This window comes from Perna viridis, chromosome 1 (assembly GCF_037379345.1).
Source record: "Perna viridis isolate PV_CMFRI_1.1 ecotype Kerala chromosome 1, ASM3737934v1, whole genome shotgun sequence".
Taxonomy (NCBI): domain Eukaryota; kingdom Metazoa; phylum Mollusca; class Bivalvia; order Mytilida; family Mytilidae; genus Perna; species Perna viridis.
Genome location: NC_142445.1, coordinates 69680017 through 69707734, shown reverse-complemented (window position 1 = coordinate 69707734; position 27718 = coordinate 69680017). Strand labels below are relative to the sequence as shown.

At 32.7% G+C, this 27718-nt stretch overlaps 1 protein-coding gene across 27 annotated transcripts in view; it reads right to left on the bottom strand.

Moving 5' to 3' along the window:
- Positions 1–888: 888 nt before the first annotated feature.
- LOC148630167 (3',5'-cyclic-AMP phosphodiesterase 4C-like) overlaps positions 889–27718 on the bottom strand; it is a 182774-nt gene continuing 155944 nt past the window's right edge. For 18 of the 27 annotated variants that reach the window (XM_088562151.1, XM_088562215.1, XM_088562238.1 and 15 more), the window contains 10 exons: positions 25059–25171; positions 24306–24399; positions 15842–15886; positions 9954–10147; positions 8991–9089; positions 6799–6963; positions 4959–5058; positions 4009–4286; positions 3410–3592; positions 889–3160 (listed from right to left, as the gene is read on the bottom strand). In XM_088562151.1, coding sequence (XP_088418277.1) covers positions 2879–3160; positions 3410–3592; positions 4009–4286; positions 4959–5058; positions 6799–6963; positions 8991–9089; positions 9954–10147; positions 15842–15886; positions 24306–24399; positions 25059–25171 — 1553 coding nt within the window. In that variant the 3' untranslated portion in view covers positions 889–2878. The remainder of the gene's footprint in view (positions 3161–3409; positions 3593–4008; positions 4287–4958; positions 5059–6798; positions 6964–8990; positions 9090–9953; positions 10148–15841; positions 15887–24305; positions 24400–25058; positions 25172–27718) is intronic. The other 9 variants (XM_088562176.1, XM_088562311.1, XM_088562197.1 and 6 more) reach the window with 1 other exon arrangement.

Genomic DNA, 27718 nt, shown 5'->3' with positions numbered 1-27718 from the left:
GAAGTCTGAACATTCAGTGTTGCGAGTGTGTAACATTGAAGTTAGAACATTCACAGTTGTGAGTGTGTAACATTGAAGTTAGAACATTCAGTGTTATGAGTGTGTAACATTGAAGTTAGAACATTCAGAGCTTTGTCTGTGTGTTACATTAAAAACAGAACATCAGAGTTGTGAATGTGTAACATTGAAGTCAGAACATACAGTGTATTAATCACATTGTGTTGCATTGATGCATGGACCTTCAGAACTTAGTCACATTTACGTTACATTCAAGAATGAACATTCATAACTTTGTCACAATGCGTTACATTGAAGAATGAACCATCAAAACTTTGTCACAGTGTTAGTAACCTTGAAGACTGAACATTCAAAACTTTGTCACAATGCGTTACATTGAAGAATGAACCGTCAAAGCTTTGTCACAGTGTTTGTAACTTTGAAGTCTTTTTTTCACAAAGTGTTACATTGAAGAATGAACATTTAGAATTTTGTCACATTGTGTTACATTGAAGCATGAACAGTCAGAGCTTTGTTTTCAGTGTGTTACATTAATGAATGATTCTTTAGAGTTTTTCACAGTGTGTTACATTGAAGTATTAACCTTTAGAATTTAATCACAGTGCGTTACATTGAAGCATGAACCTTTACAGTTTTGTCACAGTGTGTTACATTGAAGAACAAATCTTCAGAGCTTTGTTACAATGTGTTACAAAGATGAATGAAACGTCAGATATTTGTCATAGTGTATAACATTGAAGAATGAATATTTTAGCTTCGTCAATGTGTGTTAAATTTAAGTATAAATCTTCAGAGCTTTGTCACAGTGTGTTACATTGAAGTCTGAAAGTTGCAATTTAAGTAACATCGAATTGAAATAAAAAAGAAAGATTGCATTGATAACTTTTTATTGTTTTATGTATAAATGTTGAGAGTTTAGCAACAACATCTACTGAATGTTTGAATCAGTATCACAGTGATGTTTGGATTTCTATTAATAGCAATAAAGTTTATATCACATGTAAATCCTGTAACTACCTTTTTCTAATTCTAAATATCAAATTTAGAATACAGCAATCTATCTAGAACTTTGTACATGAATCTATATAGTGCAACAAGAATGGTCAATATGAAGACCATTTCAAAACCTGCAGAAATGTGAAAGTTATTGTAAACAACATGACAAGAAATACTCTAGATAGTCGAAACCTTGTAATAAAGACATGTGGATCAATATCGGCAAAATTTTCAACCAATTGTTTTCTCTCTGCTTTTCCATTTTAAACTTATTTAATTTCCAGAGAATAAGAAGAAGTCTGGATTTATTTCTAAGAAATGAACAGAAATAAAAGTCATTTTTCTTGGTCACTGAGTTGTAAAAAAAAACTTTTCTCTTAACTGAAGTTATGTACAAGAAGTTTATAAGAAATCTCTAGTAGTTAAGACTGAATTTAGACAAAATGTAATTCAGTAGTATAAAACCAAGGACTTTTATGGAAGTCTTTGATTTCTATCTATGACATATGTTACCATTAAATGCCAAAGATGAAACAAGAAGTCCATAACTAGATGAAGAAACCATGACTAAACATACGTTTTTATACTTTAAAAGTTTATATTCAAAAGAATCAAGATGGAGCTAATTATTTTGTCACAAGTCAGAGGAAGTCCTTATTTCATCCATATATAATGCCACACCTCACAACCTTAAAACTGCTGTAGCTTATCCTTATAATGAAGTATCATACAATGAAAAGATGAACAATCAAAATATTGCACTAAAAGGAGTTTTACCAGTAAAATCTATGCAGACATTATGTACACAAATTGTAAAGATATGTTGATGACTTTTAATTTGTTGTCAAAGCGGTATGATAGTACTGAATTAAAGCAATTAGTCGTATGACTTTATTTGCATAATTATCAGATTCTGAGGAAAATTCCTCTTCCTACTTGTAGCAATGATCTTCAAGATACAATAGTTCAGAATCTCTTTTAATGCATCACATAGTCTAGAAATAAACCAATTCAAAATGACTTTTTCTCATTGAATATGCAAACAGTAGTTGTTTCAAAAAAGAAACATTGCTTTAGATGCAAGTAAAAATTTAACATTTTCAAATTATGATTTTGACTAGAAATTTAAAGTTCCCGAAATTTTATATCTCTTGTGCAACAAACGTCATGGCAAAAACTCAACACACTCACTAACAATGAGTTCATAGGTTGTCTTTAACAATATAATATTTACATATTTATAAATAACTCAAATAATTAAATACACGTCATTATTTACAGATAAAAACTTGATATGAGATCACAGATGAGTTATCTCCCCTTCAATCATGTAATTGTGTCTCCTGTTATTTATCTCCCCTGTGTGTTAATATGTATGAACTATTTGAATAATAAAAAACAAAAAAAAAAACAAAAAAAAGAAAAGAAACCTCAAGAAAACAAGCAAACAAAAACTTTTTAAAACAATACAATAATCAGCATAAAAATAGACAGATAAATTAAAACAATATTCAGCCAATAAAAGACAAAACTATGTAATTTAAAAGTTGGCAATATCAGTTCAATAAAACTACGGAATATCTGGAGACATCAGGAGCAGTGTACAGTTGTAAAAGGAAGACAAATGTATGTACTACCAGTACTTGTTTAACATCATGTGATGGAATTAATGTGGTTCTCAGTGAAGCAACACAGAAAACAATGGCTATCAGATTTGCATGTTTCGTTGCAAAATCAGCAAAATAGTTTTTTTTCGTTCTATTTTCATTGGGTACTGCAATGTCCCTGAGCACCTAACGCAAATAACAACCCAAGAAAAATAAAAATCACAGTGTGCTCGACCGAATAAACAAAACACCTAACACTAATGTGTTTTTGGCAAAGAAGCGTTCACTGTTAGAGATGGTTGAGCACTGTCTGAATTATTGTCCTTTACTTCATCCATGTCAAACTGAAATTTTGTTTCCTCATCTTTCTCAGAGTTATGCTTGCGCGTTGAGAAACTAGCAGAAGGGCTAACGGGAATCTGACTTTGATACCAGTCTCTATTGTCTTCTAAAGTGTCTAATATTTCTTGAGCATCAGGGAACACTAAATCTGCCCAAGTCTCCCATAATGGGTGTACAATATAGTCTATGAAACCAACCTGAAAAAAAAACAAAGAAGAATTAATGATAATATAGTGTTACTGATCAAAGGTGTCATCTATATTATAGTCCTGTGTTGGTAAAAGAATTATGTGGTCACAGTGCTTGTTACTGACTTTCAATCATTTTGTGCCTCATGTTTATAGTACCTGTATTAAATACATGAACACCAGTTACATTAGTCACTACTTATAACATCAACTAAGAAACTATATATATGGTTCTATTGTGACTAAAGTAAGTCTTACCTGGGATTTTTCTATTGTGGCATTGTGTCTGTCACACATTGGACTTATATCCATTCCCCGTTCACGCTCTTTGTCTCCCTGCTGAAAGAACTCTTCCATCAATCTATCAACTGATTTTTTGTAAATATCTAAAGGTTTGGTGGGGTTACTCAGATCTGAACAGTGAACCATGTTCTGCAAAACCTAAAAACAAACAAATTACAAATTAAAATTTGTTGATAGACTTGAGATTTTACTAAAGGTGTTAATTACTGTACAATGTAACAGTAGGACAGTTATTGAATGCTATGATTTGTTTTGTTCCAGTGCAATTTACTTGATGTATTTTTCTATTACTTGACTCAAGACCTATATGTTATATGTTCTGAATATTATATAAGCCGACAACTTTGACTGCAGGTTTACACTTCATGAATATATTTATAAAAGTTCATTGTCATATAACAGGTGTCTGTTCATTATAAATTAGCATACATAATATACATCAGTACATGTACACCGAGCAATACAAAAAATGTGAAATCAGTGCTAATTAGCAATCTAGTAGAATGATCATTGAATAACAATGGACTAGGAAGCTTGTTAACGCCTGCCCTTACCTGTATTTTATCTGTATAATTATCTAACATAAGCACTCCTGACCCAGCCACTTTTTTTGTTTCCACCATTGTTTTTAAATCTGCTAATAAACTCATGTGCTTTGACATATCTGTAGCTAACACCATGTCTATTACCATTTTACGTAATGTTTGACGTTGTTTATCACTTAAATTCACAAAAATGTTACAATTATCTTCCTGTAATAATTTAAATGCTACGGCAAGGTGGTGATTTTCTAGCACAGACTCGTCATTGTACATCAATGCTAATTCAGACCCTAAAAAAAGAAGACAAATATTTGAAAAAAAAACAGAAAAAAAGAAACAAATTAAACTTGCTTTGACAATGTAATGGTGGCAACTTATAGAAGTCATCAATTAATGACAATGTAATGGTGGCAACTTATAGAAGTCATCAATTAATGACAATATAATGGTGGCAACTTATAGAAGTCATCAATTAATGACAATGTAATGGTGGCAACTTATAGAAGTCATCAATTAACAAAACTTGTCTGAATACAGATCTCATGAAAAAGAATGAACAACTCAGAGAGCATAGGCAGGATTTATAAAGTTAATAGCTTTGCCTGACTACAGGCTTATCATCATATGCAGAATTTACAAAGATTATAGCTTTGCCTGACTATTGGTTATTAGTGTTTTGGTCTGGTTTGTAATAGTTTATCTGGTGTTATTGGTACTGTTACTGATAGGTAAAATATGTTATCTATTGATTGTATGTACTCTATGTTTTATTGACTAAGGACACAAATAACATCAACAGCAGCAGATTGAGATTCTTAGATTAATCAAACCAATAAAAACAGATCATCTTATGTCCAATAGAGACCATATGTACTTTTGTTTTATTTGTATTTAATTCACCATAAAATTTCACCATGCAATGCATTAGAGCTGATTTTTATGGAGTATCTTTTGTTACTTACCTGTTTGAACTAAATACTGATTGGTGAGACCCGGATGATCTACATCATGGATAGCACTGGCAAATAAAGCTGCTAAAATTTCCAAATCTGTGAACACATTCTGAAATCATCAAATCAGATCTCTATATATTGGTGTTACAAACTTTATATTTCAGAGTTTATTTTGGGTTTATGAAGTGTAAACATCCCCAAAGTTTGTCATTTGGTAGTCTAAAACTGAAAATAGGGTATACTATATATATTGACTGCATTACAAACATCTACGTGACTAACTGTGAGTTTATTGTCTTATCAAATCTATCACTAAACACATAAAAATTAAATCTGTATCCAATATTTTAATGCTATTTTCTCTCTATTATCAGTTTAAGTAAAATCAGACAGATTGATTACTACAACAGCATCCCAATTCCCACATGTATATTGCAGTGATAAACTATAGGTGGCTTCATAAATATATGAATGCAAATTATGTATATTTTGTAAAATTTGACTCTAAAATGTCTATTTTCATTAAAAAGTACCCAGTAAAGTTAGAGAAAATATGATAATTGTGTAACAAGTTATGTTTAACCAATAAATGATAACTTGGTGGTATAACCTATGGTCATAACAAAGGTGCCTTTTTGTACTGTTAACAAATTCAGGAAGTTATCAAGTGAATCTTAGTCTAAATAACTGTGTGAATATTTTCACTGCTGACATTAATTTGACACTAAACCATGAGTAAGGAAAATCCCTGATAAGTTAAACAGATTAGAGACACCAAAGCCAGAAAAGGATCATATTATACTCTTAACAGTTACATCTGAGTCAAAAGATTAGGTCCTTATCCAACAGTCCTTGGAGTGGTCTAATCTGAGTCAAAACGTTAGGTCCTTATCCAACTGCCCTTGGAGTGGTCTAGTCTGGGTCAAAAGGTTAGGTCCTTATCCAACTGTCCTTGGAGTGGTCTAGTCTGAGTCAAAAGGTTAGGCCCTTATCCAACTGTCCTTGGAGTGGTCTAGTCTGGGTCAAAAGGTTAGGCCCTTATCCAACTGTCCTTGGAGTGGTCTAGTCTGAGTCAAAAGGTTAGGCCCTTATCCAACTGTCCTTGGAGTGGTCTAGTCTGAGTCAAAAGGTTAGGCCCTTATCCAACTGTCCTTGGAGTGGTCTAGTCTGTGTCAAAAGGTTAGGCCCTTATCCAACTGTCCTTGTCTAATCAAGGATATAGTTTTACATTAACTTACTGTGAAAGTATTATTATTTGTGGGGTACTAATTTTTTGTGGATAGACCAAACCATGAAATGTGGATTTTCCTTGATGATCCTGCAAACCTCAAAATGACTAATTCAAGAATCCACAAAGTTGTTTTATTTCTGTAATCCATAAAATTGGTATCCACAAATTCAAGTACTTTTGCAGTATCTTTAGAATTTTGATGCTCCACAAGATAACTTAGAAAGTATAACCAAAGAAGATCCATTGAGTTGCTTAATTTGATTTCTATGGTGTCCTCAATTTTTTTTTCGGTATAATTTCAGACCTGACTTAATTTTTCACTTTAACATGACCTGGATTTTTTTTAATAAAGATCCTGATTTTTTTCTTCCACTTGCATTCTGCCTTTTTATCCACACAAATGTTCATCCTGGATTTTTTTTTATCTTACATCATAATCAAACCTTTTTATTTCAAATTTGATCCCAGGCCCTATAAAAATCAAATGTTAAATTTCAGCTATAAAAAGTTATTTGTGAAAGTTTTTTTTTTAAATTTTAAATTTTTGCACAGAAACAAATGAATGATTTTAACAGAGACAAACAGAATGGGTTAGGTTTCTGTAGTAATGTGCCATACCTCTAAAGCTTGAGAAGACAGCAGAACATGTGTAGACTGTGTGACATCAGCAGCATGGGTTGAGTTATGATATGGGTTGTCACGGTGATAATGATCTTCTAAATGCACCAGGTAGTTCAAAAATGTTGTTGCCGGAATTTTAAACATTGTGAGTAAATCTCTTTCCTGCAAAAAAATATTAGTTCATGTATAACTATAGTAAGAAGAAAAGGTTATTTATTGACAAGGGTTTTACAAAGCACTTGTATGTACATCCTTAACAAACCAATAAGTCTACAGTAAACTTTGTGATGTCCAGTAGATGTATACAGCTTCACAATAAGATGCTATTACAGGTGTTATTTATACAAAATATTAGCCTTCCCACTTCATTCATAATCTCCTACTTTTCTACTGTGCAACACATTATACCTCTGATATTATTGTCAATTATGAGAGGGTCAGATTGTACAGGTTATAGAGGTAACCTGGAATAAATACTGTTTATGGTACATCTTTGTTATTAGAGCTCTTAGTACAAAATCTTCATCAAATAAACAGCAGGATGGATCAACATTCTAAGTAATGGGATACTCATGGAAATATGTGTGAATGTTAATGAGTTGTGGAGGCGGTCTTTATAATATTACTATAATATAACAAAAACACATGGGTCATAATTAAATAGTAACACATACACGGATTTAGTCACCTGAATATGGTTAAATGAACTGAATCTCACAGGATTAATCGAAAAATAACAGATCAATGAAGTGTCATATCAAATGGTTGACAAACTCAAAGTCTGAACATATGACATGACCTAACTAAAAGATAAACATATGACATGACAAAACGCCAGACCTCAAACTTAAAGATACGACATGACCAACCACCAGACCTCAAACTTAAAGATACAACATGACCAAACACCAGACCTCAAACTTAAAGATACGACATGACCAAACACCAGACCTCAAACTTAAATATGACATGACCAAACACCAGACCTCAAACTTAAAGATACGACATGACCAAACACCAGACCTCAAACTTAAAGATACGACCAAGTATTATATGTTATAATCTTAGTGTAACGGTACTACAGAAACATATGAGCAGGAATGATGTGTATTGCAACTAATCAACTGAAACCAAACAAGGGCAATACACAATATCTTCATGTAACATTCCTTAAATAGCAAATCAAATTTCTTACTATTAACACATCAACTAAAGAAGCTCATTCTTTGATATAAGGCCTTTACATGCAGCACAAATCTAAGACAATTTGTTAATATGTTAATTAGAAGAGCTTTGATTCAAGTTGCCTTTACTGATCAAACCATTCCAACAGAAATGTTTAACATAACTTAAATTTTCAGATGCTCAGAGGCTTGGTAGCTTGAGATTTCTTATCATTTTGATATCAGTAGTTAAAACATGTCTTTAGACCACAATCAGAAATTTTGCCAAATTTTAGATAAATCTAAGTAATTCAGAACTAAGATGTAATTTTCTTTTTGGCACACTATGTAGAACTTATCCTCATTCATAGATTTATTGATAGTCTTTGAAATAAAAATCATAAAATTTGAATGAATCGTTTCCATCAGAAAACAGATAGAAATTTAAGACAATGATTTCTGACGTCAATGCTAGATTTGATATCTTCCTCTTTTTACATATCTATGAAAAATCTAAATAGGCTAATCATCTTCTTGTCTTGAAAGTCTTGACAATGTTAATCTCAATGTTTAGATAATCTCTATGAACTTTAATGTGACTAAAGACTATGATTCTATTTTTAAGTGAATAGATTGGGACCAAGAAGTTTTATCATGGACAACTTTCCTTCTAATAGGATGCTGCATCATCATAGAAACGTGATTTTAGAAGCACAGCAACACTAAAAACAATACATTAAAACATGACTCACACAGAGATAGTACATTAACCTACAACAATGGACTCACAGATATAGTACAATAATCTTTATGTGCTCAATAGAACCTTTTGTGGTAAGTTGATGAGCATGCTCAGTACACACTTCCGTGAGGTAGGGCTTGGGTAGAACAGAAGAACTTTCCTCACGGAAGTGTATATTGAGCATGCTCAACTAGTTCATAGTTAGCACAAAAGGATCTATTGTTTATAGGCCTGTGAGATCAATCCAAATTATCAATCAAACACACCACACCTCACAGACTTACCTGGAATATTTTGTAGGTAACACAAGTTAAAGGTCGGCTACCAGAGTATTCTGCTATTTTAAAGATATCAGCACCCCATTTGTTCATATCCCCTAGATGCTGAAAAAAATGGACAAAATGATTACAAAAAATGTACAGCATAATGAAATTTGAAATATTTATACACACATTTATGTACTTTAAAATTGCTTAAATGGATATAGGCTTCATTAATTTGAATATCCCAGCAAGACTGAGATATATCAAATAACAAGCTGTTATTGAAGATAGTCATACAATTTTACAGAGGTTAATGTTTTAATGTAACTTCGACATGGAGTTTCCATTGCCTCTGAAATTGATACAAAGAAGAGGTATAAAGTTAACAATAGGTTAATAATAAAGTCTTGTTATATTGGATGAGTGGTATAACCACTGAGATCAATATTGACTTTAGGAGACGACACTAATTAACAAATTACACCATGTATTTAATAAAGAATAACTGGGACACTGCTCACGTCATCAATCTTGTTTGATTTACCTACGTGAATCATTTAACATCGTGAAATGAAATTCAATTCTTCAATGTACATTTAAATGAGTTATAACATATAACATTATTGTCCTTGAGAAAACATTGGCTTAAGTCCCAATTTCAGGCAACTATAAATTTAATTGATCTTTCTAGTAAAATGATATTTTTGTGTCAAACTTGTTAACAAAAGAATGGAAATTTAGGTCAATTAAATATTTTTTTCTACTAGTAACCAAAAACACACATACACATACATATATATATGTTACAAAGCACGTGTTTAGTACTATCAGTTTTTTAGTGCAGTATATCAAATTTCTTTACATAATAAGTTTAGCATTTAAAACTATGCACTTACTCAAGTCAATATATCGTTACATAAGCGAGAAATTCAGGGCAGTACCCTCTATTGTTGACAGAAATACAGACACTTTGAGTCCATTTACCTGAGAAAGTAAATCAGCATTTGTAGGTTCCACACCATATTTGGGTATAATACCAGTAAAACTATTTGCATGTTTCATTTTACGGACCCCTGTTATCTGAGTCATAGGACTCTTGCGGTTCTGTTCCTCCTCTTTCTTCTTGTTTTGAGGTTCATCAACTTTAACTGTAGGTAGATCTAGTTCTTGTTGTTTATCTGTAAGAGAAGAAATACCTTTTCATCATAGAGGTGACAATTTGGTTAGTCTTATGCCAATCATCACACTTTTCCTACAGATTGACATATATTCCAGATACTGCAAAATTTATCAACATTAAGAAACAATTATACACTCTATGGAAAAAAAAAAAAAAAACAAAAACAAAAACCTAATAAAACCAAACTAATTTTTCCTGGAAAAAAATCTAAGAAATTTAAATTATTTTGGTTTCAACCAAAATAAAACCAAGAAAAAATCTACTGATGACCTTGACATCCTAAAAATAATGAAATAAAGACATTTCAATGGGCACATAACATTGACATTTCAATTGACGACAATCTGTCTGTCTAAGTGACATTTTCATGTCCAATTTTACATTGTTAACATGGCTTTCCTCAGAAACTTTATTGTATCTCCTGAGAAGTTGGATATTCAAAATGTCAAGCTACCTACCAACTTAACATGCTTGCCAAGTATTTGTTCAGTTACAATTAACTCCACCAACTAAAAACATATAACGGCAGTAGGAGACTTTTCCCAAGAAGTTTTTATGTAAGAATCGATGCTTTTACTAGATATTAATGCATATACTAAACGTATTTATGAGAAATTTAGTTTGACAATGAACTGGAATTTGACCCAAGGCTCATTCTGTATTCCATACCATGATACCAAGGTCAAGGGCTGACTATATTTGTACACTCCTCTCACTGGCAGGGTGTTTGTCATTAATTTTTATGTAGCAAAATTAGAGTAGAAAAATACTTAGATTTTGATGTCAAAGTCATTAAATTAAAATAGAAAAGATATGACCATGTATGGAACATAAAATTTGGTAGGAATACTAAGTAGTAAGATTAAATCAGGTTAGTAATTCTCAAAATAAACCATTACAATCAAATTATCAGTAGGTGTTGGGGTATATGTGATCCTAAATGAAACAAGTCTTTCTGCTATAATACATTTAACTGGTATGTTTAACAATCATAATCTGTCAAGGATTAAATAGTTTCCTGTATGTAAGACTATCTTCTATTACATGTCCTACACGTCATAAAATTGTCACCTTACTGATTACCTGGTTTACCACTTCCTGTAAAGCAGTGTCTAACTTAGACCTGAAAAGCTCTACAAAAAAACCTACATAGTACAACTGCTCTGGGTCAAGTAAAAATCAAACTTTACAATGACTAATTCATGTTCTCATCAGAAAACTGCACATTTTACAACTGCAATAGTTGTAGGTTTTATTTTAAGTACAGCAAGATGATGAATAAGGAAACCTGAATGATACCGTTGTTACTTGTTTAAGGACAAAAAGTTCACAAAATACAAGTAGCTACCTGAGATTACAGTATTATTAGGGAAACTTAAAGCGCATTAACAGTTCAGAACAATGTGCACTTTAACATCAAAGGATGTACCAATCTAACTACAGTTCTTTGGATATAGTTGTCAAGTTTTAATGTAATCAGATAAATATTCATATTTCTTCCACAAAGGGAAACCTAAAAAAAGAGTTCATAACGAACATACTTCACTGCCTATATGGTCTGTGCCAAATAAACACCAAATCTTATCCTAAAACATGTCAGGAAAATATTTTGTACACAATCACATTCTGTTTACAAGAAAAATATTATGATTATAAATGGTTGAAAACAACCTCCCAGAGAGATTTTTGATATGAAATTATTTTTATGTTTAAAGATAGACAAGAAAAGCAGATGGAAACTTTATTTCCTAAATCAATCTGTCCTCAGTGAACAGAGGCAGTAGGCAGAAATTTTATTGAAAACAAAAACATTTATACACAGACCAGGATTCAGCTCATTTTTTGACAATTTTTCTCTATCATGATCTGAGGTATCAAGCACATTTCACAGCAGCTATATTTAAAATAAGCTTAATTGTTTGTATACAATTAAGTCGCAGATTAAAAAACATCTGTTTTGTTAACTTACTCCTTTCATTACAAAACAAAATCAAAAACCTTTTCAATCAACAAAAAACCTTTTATATTATGTACTTAGTGAAACTAAGGGTCAGTAATCAATATTCGAGGACTGTCCACCTGTTAGATGAGATAAAGACTTGCGTCAATGACAGTCCCAATGATAGTGATTGTCACAACAATTTTATGTTGTCACACTAGAAGTCAGTAAATTCAATTATTTGTATAAGTAGCACCATCATGACCATTCTTAGCCCAATAATAACTCTGAGAGAAGTATGGGTTTGTAATGTACAAAATATCATTTATTACTATGCCACAAAAACCAAAAAACAAAACTTTGAAGGCAAGATCAGCATCCTTAATTTAAAAGAACTGTTTGTCAACATGCTTATGTTTATCTTTTTTTATAGTCCATGCAGTATTATTTAGCATGAATAAGAAGTAGCAATAAAAAAAAACCCCATTTTTGATAAGTTTTCTTTTTTTTTTGTTAATACAAAATCCACATAATACATATCTTAATAGAGAAAAATGTGTTGCATCAAAAGGGGGGAACTACTGTTAGATAAAGCATGCAAACAGAAACAATAAAAAAAGAAAACTTACAAGATTCCTGAATGAGTTGAGTTTTGAAATTGATTCCATCAGAATGGATATAACTTGATAAAGTAATCACAGAATGCATCAGGACCATAATGACGCAACAAAATATAACAAAATATCACTTCCACTATAATTTTTGAAAACTGTAATTTAAACTTTAAGTATTACAAACATCCGTTTTAAACTGAATGTGTTATTCATCCTAATGATCACTTCAGACTGTATGAATGGATTTATATGTTTACTATAATACTTATAGCAGAAGTCTGAGCATGCTCAGTAAGGAAGTTCTCTGTAATTAAGGCCTTTCACCTGCTTTAAGCTCAAAGGTAAAAAACCACTGTGACAATTACTTATATTGATTATAGTAATGAATTTTATAGCTATCTAATGGTGTTAAAAGAAATAAACAGAACAGTCACATTTAAACATGAATAAGTGAAAGAGTTGTACTTATGAAATCAAGTTTATATGGATACTATGTTTCTGGGCCAAACTTTTTACTACAATTTTTATGTTAAAAGTTCTAATCAATCAAATGTTAATGTCATGAACCATGGATATAAAAAACAAAACTCTTTGGTGGAATAGGTGTTTCTTTTTAAAATCACATTACTGTGTTAAAGTACACATATTTTTCTACTCAAGTATACAGTATTAGAAACTTATTTCCTGTGGAAGATGACATTCATGGCTCATGATTTAAATCCAGTCCAAACTGGCATCAGTCTTTTGTGTGATGTATGTTGTAGAACGCCTCCATTAGCAAAAAAAAAAAAGAAAAGAAAAAAAAAAAAAAGAGAATACAAAGATTTACAGATTATGAATGAGTGCATGGCTAAGTCTGTATATTTTACTGCTGTAATATTGTTCTAAAAGAAAATGATCTACTGTATTTATTTTTGTTTCATAAATTTTCCATAATGAAGGTACCATTATCATGGTAATTAGTTTTCACAATCTTTTCTTACTGATGAAATTAGTAAAAATAAATTGCTTGCAAAAATAAGTTGTTTTCAGTAGTACAATATATACCTTAGTTAGAGCAAGTAGGATAGGAAATATAGACAGCATATGATGAAGTATGGAAATCTATCTTATTTTACAAATTGTTATGTTTAAATGCATGTCTAAGAGAAAACACAGTTTTAATTATTCTCTGACGTCAACAAACTTACATAACATCCAACAAATGTTTTGGTACTTATTAACTTACATAGGAAATAACAGACGAAAACTGAGAAAACAATTCGACATCAAAGAAAATCTTCAACAACATCAAATATAACTGTTACACTAATAGTAAGGAATAATGATGGTATATAGAATAGATCGATCCTGTCTATCTACCAGTATATATGCTCTTGGTTAACCCACTTGGACAAGAGTTGAAAAAGAAACAGTTTCATCACTGACCAAAAACTTTGTACTTTGTGTACAATTTGGAAGACACTTGAAAGAATAGAGGCACATACCCTGTTCCTTTTTTTCTTAAAATTTATGTCTGAAACTGGAGGTAGGTTGTTTGAGCAATTTTCTTAGATTAAAATTTCCACCTGTCTGGCATTCAGTAATTATTCTGCAATATTTATTGCATGTTTATATATATGTTGACTTTCTGATTTGTACCCAACATCACGGGTAAAATCTCTGCTAACTTCATTAACATAGCAGAGAAAGGAGTGTGTACATCTCATTAGGTGGCAGTCTGTAGAAATCAACAGAACATGACATTTGTAACTACTACAGGCAAAACGTTGTTTTCCTAGAAATCACAATGTAATTAAAATTTTAATAACATTTTTGAAACAATAAATTACAACTGAAAATCATCAAAGAGGACGCCAAACTGGTCTTATAATGAATCAGAGCTAGTCAGTAAGAATTGGCATATTTTAATGGATCTCAAGGAGAAATTATCCTGAAAATGGAATGATTGTCTCCGTTTCTTAAATAAAAGTTGACAGAGGGAAGGACAGGAGATGTTCTAGTTTCATTACTGGAGGTATGGCACTGAGATGTAAGATCCTAGTTTCATCATTACTGGAGGTATGGCACTGAGATGTAAGATCCTAGTTTCATCATTACTGGAGGTATGGCACTGAGATGTAAGATCCTAGTTTCATCACTGGAGGTATGGCACTGAGATGTAAGATCCTAGTTTCATTACTGGAGGTATGGCACTGAGATGTAAGATCCTAGGTTCATTACTGGAGGTATGGCACTGAGATGTAAGATCCTAGGTTCATTACTGGAGGTATGGCACTGAGATGTAAGATTCTAGGTTCATTACTGGAGGTATGGCATTGAGATGTAAGATCATAGTTTTGATTTTCTTTCTAACTTGAGCATAAAAAAGTCAGTCTGCTCAAACTTGGACACTTAGGTATAGCTATTAGTGAAATACAGGGGACCTAGATCAAAAAAGGATTCCATTAAACAACCTGTCACTCATGTAAATTACCACTTTCACTATTTAATAATTTGTTACAATATCTAACCAGGAAAATAATGACCAATTACATTGTATTTAATCAATCAATGATCCAGTTTTTACACAAATGACAACTGAAGTTCAATCACCTAATGTACATAAGAGCAAATCAATGAGTTCTACAAACCAATATTATGTTAATGTTTTGATAAGAGAATGACCCGGATTGATTGACCAACACTGAAGTGACTCAATACACTGCATCATATGACACTGAAGCTTTGAGGCTTAAAGCTTAAAGATGTAAATGTCATTGGCCAAGGAACTGGACTTACAACATTATGAACTTTTAATGGGATAGAATGACTGACACAGTCACGAGATGTAGGCAATGGAAATGTCACTCAGTAAAAAGTCTTGTGTTCATAAAGTCATGATAGATATTTAAGCTTGCTAACTTTCCAAAATATTAAATTAAAATAAAATATCTAAATTTGAAAAAGTAAATGAGGCATCATATCTTTTAGTCATATTTGTTTAAAGCATTACATTATGTACTTGTATTATCTTCCAAATACCCACAAAATAGGAGAAGTATGTATGCTTGAGCAAAACACGAGTTAGCAAAATGAGTTAGTTAAAAACAGCAGGATAAACAAGAGTTGATTATTAGCACGGCACACTTGACAATACCTAGTGTATTCTTCTGGTGTGGGTTCAATAAAGTTGGTTTCTTATCTAAAAAATACATTGCATATACAAAAGATACAATACTGTCTACATATTCATCATATATTGTACTAATTAGTACACTTGTGAATAATAGTCACAGAAACCCTTGTATCCAAGTTTCACAATCACAGAAACCCTTGTAACCAAGTAACACAATCACAGAAACCCTTGTAACAAATTAGTGCTGTCACAGAAACCCTTGTATCCAAGTTTCACAATCACAGAAACCCTTGTAACCAAGTAACACAATCACAGAAACCCTTGTAACAAATTAGTGCTGTCACAGAAACCCTTGCATCCAAGTAACACAATCACAGAAACCCTTGTAACAAATTAATGCAGTCACAGAAACCCTTGTATCCAAGTAACACAATCACAGAAACTCTTGTAACCAAGTAACATAATCACAGAAACCCTTGTAACAAATTAATGCTGTCACAGAAACCCTTGTATCCAAGTAACACAATCACAGAAACCCTTGTAACCAAGTAATGCAATCACAGAAACCTAGCTTGTTTCAAGAAAACCCTGGACAAACTCAACATTCTGAAACATATCTATGCTACAAACATCATAATATCTAATCAGAAATACAGCATAATTTTGAACTCTTCCAAGTAAAACTTTAAGGGCTTAATAACTTTGAGTAAGCCAGTGCATGAAGAAACTTTCTGCACCAACTGTATACGTGAGAATGATCTGCTATTTCTGAAAATTATTGAAGTCATGCCTGAAGGTTCAGATAAGTTTGTTCACTCATCAATGTAAAGTTAAAAATCTATCTTATTATGCAGTAAGCGTATATTCCAATGCTACAACTAACTAATTAATGAAAGATTTCAAATGACTCACTCAATACATAGAACTGCAATGACATTTTAATAAAATGAATTAATCAAAGTGAAGTGTAGGAGCACCATAAATGTCCAACAAATGTATGTATGATATATGCTGAACTTTTCTTTAAAATGACAACCTAAGTAGTACATGTCAATTATCAAATAATCACTAAGTGGTTGCACTTATAATCACTTCAACTCTGTCAAAAAGAAATGTGATCCAGACATCAATATTTATAGCATTATTCAAATGATAATGAGAAAGAGAAAAACAATAAAAGAGTTTATGTCTTCACCAGAACCTACAGACAGATAAAACAGTCAAGATCCTAGAGTTTATATCTTCACCAGAACCTACAGACAGATAAAACAGTCAAGATCCTAGAGTTTGTGTCTTCACCAGAACCTACAGACAGATATAACAAGTCAAGAACCTACAGACAGATAAAACAAGCCAAGATCCTAGAGTTTATGTCTTCACCAGAACCTACAGACAGATAAAACAGTCAAGATCCTAGAGTTTATGTCTTCACCAGAACCTACAGACAGATAAAACAGTCAAGATCCTAGAGTTTATGTCTTCACCAGAACCTACAGACAGATAAAACAGTCAAGATCCTAGAGTTTATGTCTTCACCAGAACCTACAGACAGATAAAACAGTCAAGATCCTAGAGTTTGTGTCTTCACCAGAACCTACAGACAGATGTAACAAGTCAAGAATCTACAGACAGATAAAACAAGCCAAGATCCTAGAGTTTGTGTCTTCACTAGAACCTACAGACAGAAAAAAAACAAGTCAAGATCCTAGATTTTGTGTCTTTACCAGAACCTACAGACAGATAAAACAGTCAAGATCCTATAGTTTATGTCTTCACCAGAACCTACAGACAGATAAAACAGTCAAGATCCTAGAGTTTATGTCTTCACCAGAACCTACAGACAGATAAAACAGTCAAGATCCTAGAGTTTGTGTCTTCACCAGAACCTACAGACAGTTAAAACAGTCAAGATCCTAGAGTTTGTGTCTTCACCAGAACCTACAGACAGATATAACAAGTCAAGAACCTACAGACAGATAAAACAATCAAGATCCTAGAGTTTGTGTCTTCACCAGAACCTACAGACAGATAAAACAGTCAAGATCCTAGAGTTTGTGTCTTCACCAGAACCTACAGACAGATATAACAAGTCAAGAACCTACAGACAGATAAAACAAGCCAAGATCCTAGAGTTTGTGTCTTCACTAGAACCTACAGACAGAAAAAAACAAGTCAAGATCCTAGAGTTTGTGTCTTTACCAGAACCTACAGACAGATAAAACAGTCAAGATCCTAGAGTTTGTGTCTTCACCAGAACCTACAGACAGATAAAACAGTCAAGATCCTAGAGTTTGTGTCTTCACCAGAACCTACAGACAGATATAACAGTCAAGATCCTAGAGTTTGCGTCTTCACCAGAACCTACAGACAGATATAACAAGTCAAGAACCTACAGACAGATAAAACAAGCCAAGATCCTAGAGTTTGTGTCTTCACTAGAACCTACAGACAGAAAAAAACAAGTCAAGATCCTAGAGTTTGTGTCTTTACCAGAACCTACAGACAGATAAAACAGTCAAGATCCTAGAGTTTGTGTCTTCACCAGAACCTACAGACAGATAAAACAGTCAAGATCCTAGAGTTTGTGTCTTCACCAGAACCTACAGACAGATAAAACAGTCAAGATCCTAGAGTTTGTGTCTTCACCAGAACCTACAGACAGATATAACAGTCAAGATCCTAGAGTTTGTGTCTTCACCAGAACCTACAGACAGATATAACAAGTCAAGAACCTACAGACAGATCAAACAAGCCAAGATCCTAGAGTTTGTGTCTTCACTAGAACCTACAGACAGAAAAAAACAAGTCAAGATCCTAGAGTTTGTGTCTTTACCAGAACCTACAGACAGATAAAACAGTCAAGATCCTAGAGTTTGTGTCTTCACCAGAACCTACAGACAGATAAAACAGTCAAGATCCTAGAGTTTGTGTCTTCACCAGAACCTACAGACAGATATAACAAGTCAAGAACCTACAGACAGATCAAACAAGCCAAGATCCTAGAGTTTGTGTCTTCACTAGAACCTACAGACAGAAAAAAACAAGTCAAGATCCTAGATTTTGTGTCTTCACCGGAACCTACAGACAAATAAATGAATCCATTCAATATCATTATAATTTTTTCAACAGATTAGTCAGACCTTGTGGCCATTCCAGACCATTTAACAGAGCTGTCTGTCAGACCTATAGACAAAGAATTGTGGCCATTCCAGACCATTTAACAGAGCTGTCTGTCAGACCTATAGACAAGAATTGTGGCCATTCCAGACCATTTAACAGAGCTGTATGCCAGACCTATAGACAAAGAATTGTTGCCATTCCAGACCATTTAACAGAGCTGTCTGTCAGACCAATAGACAAGAATTGTTGCAATTCCAGACCATTTAACAGAGCTGTCTGTCGGACCTATAGACAAAGAATTGTGGCCATTCCAGACCTAAGACAGATCAATACAGATAGTAGATATTTACCCTTAAGTATACTTTTATGAAGCCAGCACATATAAAGATTGTTATATTAGGTCACAGCTGACGTAAATATTCTATTTTATTGTCTACTTACAATTTTATTCAATTGAGAAGCCAAGGTAATAAATACAACTAGACTTAAAGTCTTCAGGCAAAGTGTCTTAGGAGGATACACATAATGTCTACATAACCTAAACATCCTCTGTATAAAAGGTCAATGCTTTTACAGAGATTAGCATTTCACAGCACACATGTCTAATTTATGATGATGCTCATCTGACATATGGTTGTCTTGTTGACAGAGCCATGCCCAGTTTTAAACAAGAAACTTTCTGTCACTATACCTAATGGTAACTATTTTATCTTTCTATGATTTATTGTTTTTTTTTCTCTCTATTTTTTTTTCGATATTTACAAATACAAAAGTGGTATTGCCTTGTTGATGGCAAATAATTGTCTATACCAAACAAATAACACAGTAACCTGTACATTCCAAGTATCTTAACATGGTAACCTGTACATTCCAAGTATCTTAACACGGTAACCTGTACATTCCAAGTATCTTAAATTTGTTGAATGCTGAGAATGGTCAGTTAAACATAGTTAATCGTAGATTTAAGTACAATTTTTGTTACTTTCTTCAAATCTAAAACGAAAAAAAAAAATACAGAGAAATGAAAAACAAGCCAAAAATGTCAACTATATTAACTTAGGCCAACTGGGAGATTAGACTGGCCTTGCCTATTAGGGAAAGTAAGAGATTTAAGTGTAGAATAGGTTGTCCTTGTCTATTAAGGCAAGTAGGCAAATTAAGTGGAGAATAGACTTTTCTTGTCTATTAAGGCAAGTACCAGTAGGCGTATTATGGGGACTATAGATTGCCTAGCCCATTGAGGCAAGTATACGAATTAAGTGGAGAACAGGCTGTCCTTGTCAGGTAGGTAGGGGAATTAAGTGGAGAAAGGTTTTCCTTGTATGGTAGGTAGGGGAATTAAGTGGAGAAGGGTTACCCTTGTCTGGTAGTTAGGGGAATTAAGTGGAGAAGGGTTTTCCTTGTTCATTGAAGAAAGTATACAAAGTAAAGGGGTATTAGGTTACCCTTTTTTTATTGAGACAGGAAAGCAAATTCAGTGGACAGAAGGTTGCTATGCCTGATGAGACAAGAAAGCTAAGTAAGGGAAGGATAGGTTGGCCATGCATAATGAGACAAGAAAGCTAAGTAAGGAGTTGGATAGGCTTCCCTTGTCCATTGAGCCATGAAAGCATCAGAGGAAATAACTTTTTGCATCATACGAACAAACTTGTAAAGTACTTTAAACAGAGAACAATTCTAATTAGATTAATTACCTGAGATGTAATGAAATACAATGGGAAATCTCACAAACCTGAATGACATACCACTATGGTCTCTTAAAAATCAGGTCAATAAAAAAAGGGAATTTAATTGATAACAAACAAAACATTTGAAACTACGCACATCATAAATCAAGACAGATGCGATTAATTTACATCTACTGCCGGATGTGTCCATCAGAAAATTTGTTAACACACATTTAAATTCATACCTTATTAAAATATTCAAACTGAAATCTAATTATATTTTCGATGAAAATTGATGGAAACAGCAAAATTATCTTTAGATCTTTTAACCAAAACTCAAATATGCGTTCTTTTAGTATTTTAGTATACCTAGAGCACAAAGTGCAATGGACCAACATTACATAATAATATAATAATTCTTCGATGAAATACATTTTCAGTGTACATTTCAATTCACTCTAGAATTTGTACACATGACTTAAGAACAACCAAACAGTAGAGCATGATGCACCAAACAGAAGTCACTACAGGTGCAATATGCTCCAATATTAGAGTTCTTAATAAAGATTGTTTGTAAGCAGTTTGGTACCAGCAGGGAATTTAACCCAGGACCTCTTTCAATGTATGCCAGTGCTCTATCAATTAAGCTGAAGGATGTTCGCTGGTCATGTTCTGCCATTTTTGTCAGATTTTCCAACTCCTCTTGTTTTATCCATTTCCTTGCATTAATATTTTTTGCCCAGTGACTCTCATTTTTCTTTTCATACTTTCATTAAACACACATCAAAGTGTTATTTGGGAAGTTTTTATTGATCCTTGTTATTTCATCAGCAGTTTTAACAGAAAAAATCTATTTATTGGATAAAACCTACTGTGACCCATGGAAAATCTAAAGAAATCCTTTTCCCACCAAAATTTCTATATCTATATCTCCAAAATGAGCATACTGACCCATCTACTGTGAAAGTACTATTGTTCATGGGGTACCAATTTTTGTGGTTTTCATGGGTAGTCCAAACCACGAAATTTGGTTCTCAACAAAAAGGAGATTTTCATTGATGTGTATATTGAATACCTCAAAACCACAAATTTAAGAATCCACGAACTTGCGTTTCTTTCTAATCCATGAAAATTGGTATCCTCGAATTAATTTTTGTGCAGTTTATCTGCTGCAGAAATGACATTCAGCAAAAAAAAACCTCATCCAGTTTTTGAAGAAAAATGGGAAATTTTCCACATGTGAAAAAAAACTATATTGTTCTAGCATGAAAGATCTGAAAAGATTTCACAACCTTTTAAAATGCTTGTTATTCTTAAACAGACCAGCAAACATCCATAAGTCACTAGTCCTGAAGTCAGGAGAAGACTGGAGAACTGTGAGGGCACTGATAGATGTTAACAGCCAAACGTATAACTGACCCTGAAGTCAGGAGAAGACTGGAGAACTGTGAGGGCACTGACAGATGTTAACAGCCAAACGTATCACTGATCCTGAAATCAGGTAGAGAGAGGAACAGTGTGGGGAACCCAGAGACGTTTACAGCCAAAAATATCACTGACCATGAAGTCAGGTAGAGAGAAGAGCAGTGTGAGGAACCCAGAGATTTTAACAGCCAAACGTATCACTGACCCTGAAGTCAGGTAGAGAGAGGAGCAGTGTGGGGAACTCAGAGATGTTTACAGTTAAACATATCACTGATCCTGAAGTCAAGTAGAGAGAGGACGAGTGTGGGGGAACCTGAAAGATGTGAACAGCCAAACATATCATGGATCTTGAAGTCAGGTAGAGAGAGGACGAGTGTGGGAGAACCAAGAGATGTTAACAGCCAAATATATCATGGATCCTGGTCAGGTAAAGAGAGGACGAGTGTTGGGGAACCTAGAGATGTTAACAGCCAAACATAACACTGATCCCAATTTCCTTGCTATGGTTTCCTGATAGGCTAGACAACTACTGATCAGATCAGACATGAAGCCCTTCCAAGTAGAGGAAAGAAGAACTTCCTAATTGACGGAGAAGGTTGTGATATCTAATAAAGCCATACAGAAAGCACTGTCTCAACAGAAAACTGTAACAAGTAGGTCAATCTCACATTTCTCCATAGAAAGACAAAACACTTAGGAACTTAACAGGAGCTGAAAATAACCAAATATTTAGTTTCTAAAATTCCTCAAATTCTTATAATTAATTAGAAATTAATGTTAAATCTCCCTAATCCTAGCAAGGACATTTCTATTACTGGTACATGTACATATAATTTTTTAAGAAGTACATAACCTTTCTCCCAAGAATATTTAACAGTTACTGGTACTATTGGTTTGAATGACCTATATATTCATCCTAAAGTAGAGGTCTCATATCATTTCCATTCACTTACAAAGAGAATATAATTCTAACTTATTTCAAGAATTCACACAAATCACAAGTACTGTATCTGCCTATCAACATTAAAGTTAAACTATATTAATCTTTCTTGTTTCAGATGAAAAGTTTCACCAAAGTACCAGATAAAGAAGAAACTCAAAGTACATACCGGTAGTAATTGACTTTGATATCATTGTGTCGTGATAACAGTTTTTAGACTTGGTGACTATCAAATTTTAATTAACTCTGTTATTATGTACTTGTTTTAAAATTTGATCTTCCTCACACATATGTGAAATAACAAAATAATCACTATCACTCATGATTTTTCAAATTTAGATGCAGGATAAAAGAATAAATATATTCAGTGGGTAAAGTGGACTGCACTTGAAAGTATGGAAAACCTGAACGCCATCACAATTCATTGAACCAGTACTCTACCAAGATAACAAAACAATGTCAGTACACAAATATCAATAGGTGTAAATCATGAGAATGTCTTAATTGATCGAAGTGTTCCCTATCAATGTGGTTCATTAATAAATGGCATGCTGTCAAAAATTGCTCCCACCTCCATTAATAGTACATAATGTGATTTTACTAAAGACATGATGTTGGTATATCAATAACAGCAAGAGATCTCTATTTTTTTGTAAAATCTGAGACATAAAAGTACAATGTCTGTGTCAGACTTTTGGAATTAACCAAAAACCGCAACCACAATCAGAATTCTTAAGACAACCAAGTACATGAATTTAAAGAACATTTGACAACATAAACTGAATTCTCAAGTAAAATTTAGCTTGGGCATTAATTACATTATTATGTAATGAAAGAACCAGGAAATATAAACACAGGTCTTAGGTACAAATAAGTCACTGCCTGTAAACATATAGTCCATGACCTGAAGATTAATTATTGTCTGACTTAATTCTCCATACCATGTCCAATCAACATGCCCCATAGAAGCTGTCACATGATCAGGAAACCATGCTTATAAAATTACATTCCAGTCTTATGATACAATAGAGAATGGGAAAAAAACTAAATTTACACTTAACATTAACAATGAAAATAAAAATAAGGAGTTGGTCATCCTATATTAAAAGCATTCATATTAGAATATCACACAGCAATATCTGAGATTAAAGACATAAGGCAAACATTTGATATTTTCTTTATTTTCATGGCTGAGAAAGTAATGGCATACAAGAAAATTTAAACCAAACTTAGCACCCCCACCCCCCACTGCAAGTAATGGCTGCTGTATGTTGATCTAACTTGTACTGCTGTAGAACTTAACCAGAACAGAACTACTAGAAATTCTACTCACCTAAATATGTGTTACATATATATTCTGCAATCTGGTTCCCAGATTTACTAGATTCTGCAAAATGGCTTAGCTCCCTATTTAGCATTCGTTTGAACTACAAAGAAAAAAAACAATGTTCCAGTCAGAAATCAGTTTCATCAAATAGCCATTCACACTTCATATATAAATTTTATGCCATTATGTTTTCTTTTAAAAAAACATGTTCAGTTATAGAATGTATAAACAGAAAACTAAAAACTCAAGCATGAATATCATTGCCAATCCTAAACCTTTCTTTTAAATAAAAATCAAATTCATATCCAATTCATCCGTATAAGTAACCAAGACAAAAGAGAGAGTCAGTATATTTTCTATGTCATTTGGTTTGAATATCAAAAGATTTCAGCAACAATTTGTCCACCTGGTTACTATAGGCTTATACTACCACACAAAATAAGATGACATTGTATGCTGATTTTAGGGATGAATGGTCCAAGTCATTTGTTATTGGTTACTCCAATCATACTAATTATCAAGTATTTTGTAGATGTTATAACTATTATGTCTATTGCTACTGTGTTTTTCAATTCTTTCACTATTTCTACTATAAACATAGTGTGACTGCCGTCACTATGACAGATAGACCTTACATAACCATTAATTCTATGGTAACCAGGCTAAATATCCTCCGATTTTCATATTCTAGTACCAATTGTATGGTATAAGCGTGAGATGTCAATCAACCAATGATATGTCTACCCACACTATAGTTACCTTGCTTGATGCCATGTCACTGACTGACCGATGTGTCTGAATGGTTTCTAATTGGTCTAAACACCAATCTAATTCCTCTAAGGTATCCAGGGCCATTTGTGAATATTTTTCATCTGCAAAGAAATATGACAAGATGAAAACAATCCTGAACATCTTCAACATATCAATCAAGGTAAATGTCAGTGGGTATGTTTTACTATGATCAGGATAGTTAGAAACAAAACATTAATTAGCTGTATATCATAAGTACATGTCATTTATATAATAACTCTGATGATTTTCAATGTTAAAGAGGTATAGAACATATGCCATTGCTTTAGATGTGCTGTAAGCCTTTATTTCAAGATATTGGAACTTGAACACCGTCATGAAGCACTAATTAAACTGTAGACTGGTATAAATTAGAAGTAGCCAAGTTGCCTAATTTGACAGCAATAAGTACTCAATTGGCCTCCATTTCAAGCCAACAGAAATACACAGAGGATTGTTTTCCCCGAACAAATTAAGCCTGGGGTTTAGGAAGGAAGTGTACCAGTAGTAAACATAATTACTTGGAAAGCTTACTTCTTAAAATACACAAAATAAGCACTTTTTAAGAAATTTATTAGATATTTCCGACACGATTAATTTTTCAAATAGATTTGTACTGGTGGTCCTCTTCTCTGTTGTCTCTATCAGGAAAGGTCTAGTAAATGACAATAAAAACATTACACTGTTTATTTGTATGCATTCTAAATTTTGTAAATGATAAATTTAGCCCGGAAACCAGAGAAGTTTCTACAACATATGACCTTTTGACCTGAACAATGTAAATTTATGCTTGTAGTAAACATTATAGTAAATGAATAAGTAGGCTGACATAAGAACAAGAAGTCAGAACAAGGGATACACAAAGATTTACATTACATATGACTTCATTGATTAGAAGGACCATGTATTTAAGGACTGCTACATCAAACACACAAGGTGTATGATTTACCAAGACTTGTTTCCTGTCAAACTCATTAAATCTGTTTATTTCTCACAGAGTCCAATGTCATAAGAAGCAGTAATTAATACATATTGTTTTACAGTCCTTGTTAAATAATGACTTGACAAACGTGCTTCAGCTCGCGTATAGATTCATCTAGCCACAAAAGTAGAGCAATTTTTTATTCTGTTTCCTTCAAAATGACTAAGTTATTTGACATACTTCAGAAGTAAGTATTAAGACCTGAAAGTACTCCATCATAAAATGATTTAGTATCTAAAATCATCATTTTTTTCAATCAGAAAGCCATGCAGGTTATCAATAAAAAAATTCAGTGCAAAAAAATTAAAATCTTCTACTGTGGTTCAATAAAGAACAGATCAAAGAATTTTACTATAAACCATCATGCCATAATGGCTGCCTTTTTCTCTCATTTAATCAAAAACTTGTTATATATAAACCAAAATCTTTGGAAGTGCAGGTTTAAGGATCACACAAACCATATTTTAAAGAAAAAATGAATTTTTGCTTCCTCACCAAAAAAGGAAAAGTTGTACTTCAAATATAAATTGGTACAAGGGAGATAATCCTTGTTTTTCTTAAACATCCAGCACATACAAAATTAACTACAGGTCTCAGTCTTGTATTCTTTGCCACATAGGCTTCTATAGTATACCTTAAATTTTCATAATTTTTAAAAAAATACACAAGAAGTTTCAATCTAACTTTAAACCATGTTTTTCAATTAAGGAAATGTCAAAAAAATTTTTTAGGTCCATTTTAGAAAAAAAAAGGCACAAACTTCGGTACACCAGGACAGGTCAAACTAAAAATAGACTTTTTCTACTTTCACTTTTATTTTGAGTTCATAAAATAGACCCCTTCTCTGAAGCATTCTTTTTCATGAAAATACTGTTTTTCCTCAAAAACAAGTTTATTGTGTCACAGCTTGATATTTACCCTGTACTTCTGATGAAAAATTATAGCCATTTGCCAAGAAACAAAAACATAAAAAGGTAAAAAGGAAGCACATTATATTTTGTTCAGCCTCCATGTTTTGACGTACACCTGCTCAGGAATATGTAATACAAGACTGATACCTATTACTAATAAAAACTTTCAGATATCTTTAAATGTTGTTGTTTTTTCTATAACTGTGTTCAATTTCCAACTTAAACACAAAATATCTCTGTCCTCCTGCTTTCCTGTGAATTTTTGTTCCAATTTTCATATAGGTACACTTTAACAGTATTAAGTCAAATATCTAAAATTTTGCAAAAAAGACAAGTTTTGACAAAAAATAATTTAGTTACCTTTTTAAACATTAAATATGGTCTGTATTGATAAGACACATGCCTTAACTATTCAATGAATACCAAATTGTTTCAAAATCTCAATTTTTTTGGCCCATATTCACAAAAAGTCAAGTTTGGACCCCCCCTTTTTTTTAGCCTTAACACAAGGGAGCCTCTTGATAATTTAAAATCTGCTTACTGAAACAGCCAATTGCACAGAGTTGAAGTTCTTGTTTACACGAAGGTAAAATAAGAGTCAAAATGTTGTATATTTATCATTATTTTAATGAAAAAGAAACCTTAGTTCCCTAAAATGCTGATTTTGAGTCACATTTGGTACCTTGGACATGTATAAATGTTCTTGGTAATTACAAAATGAGAAATATCTCACAGAC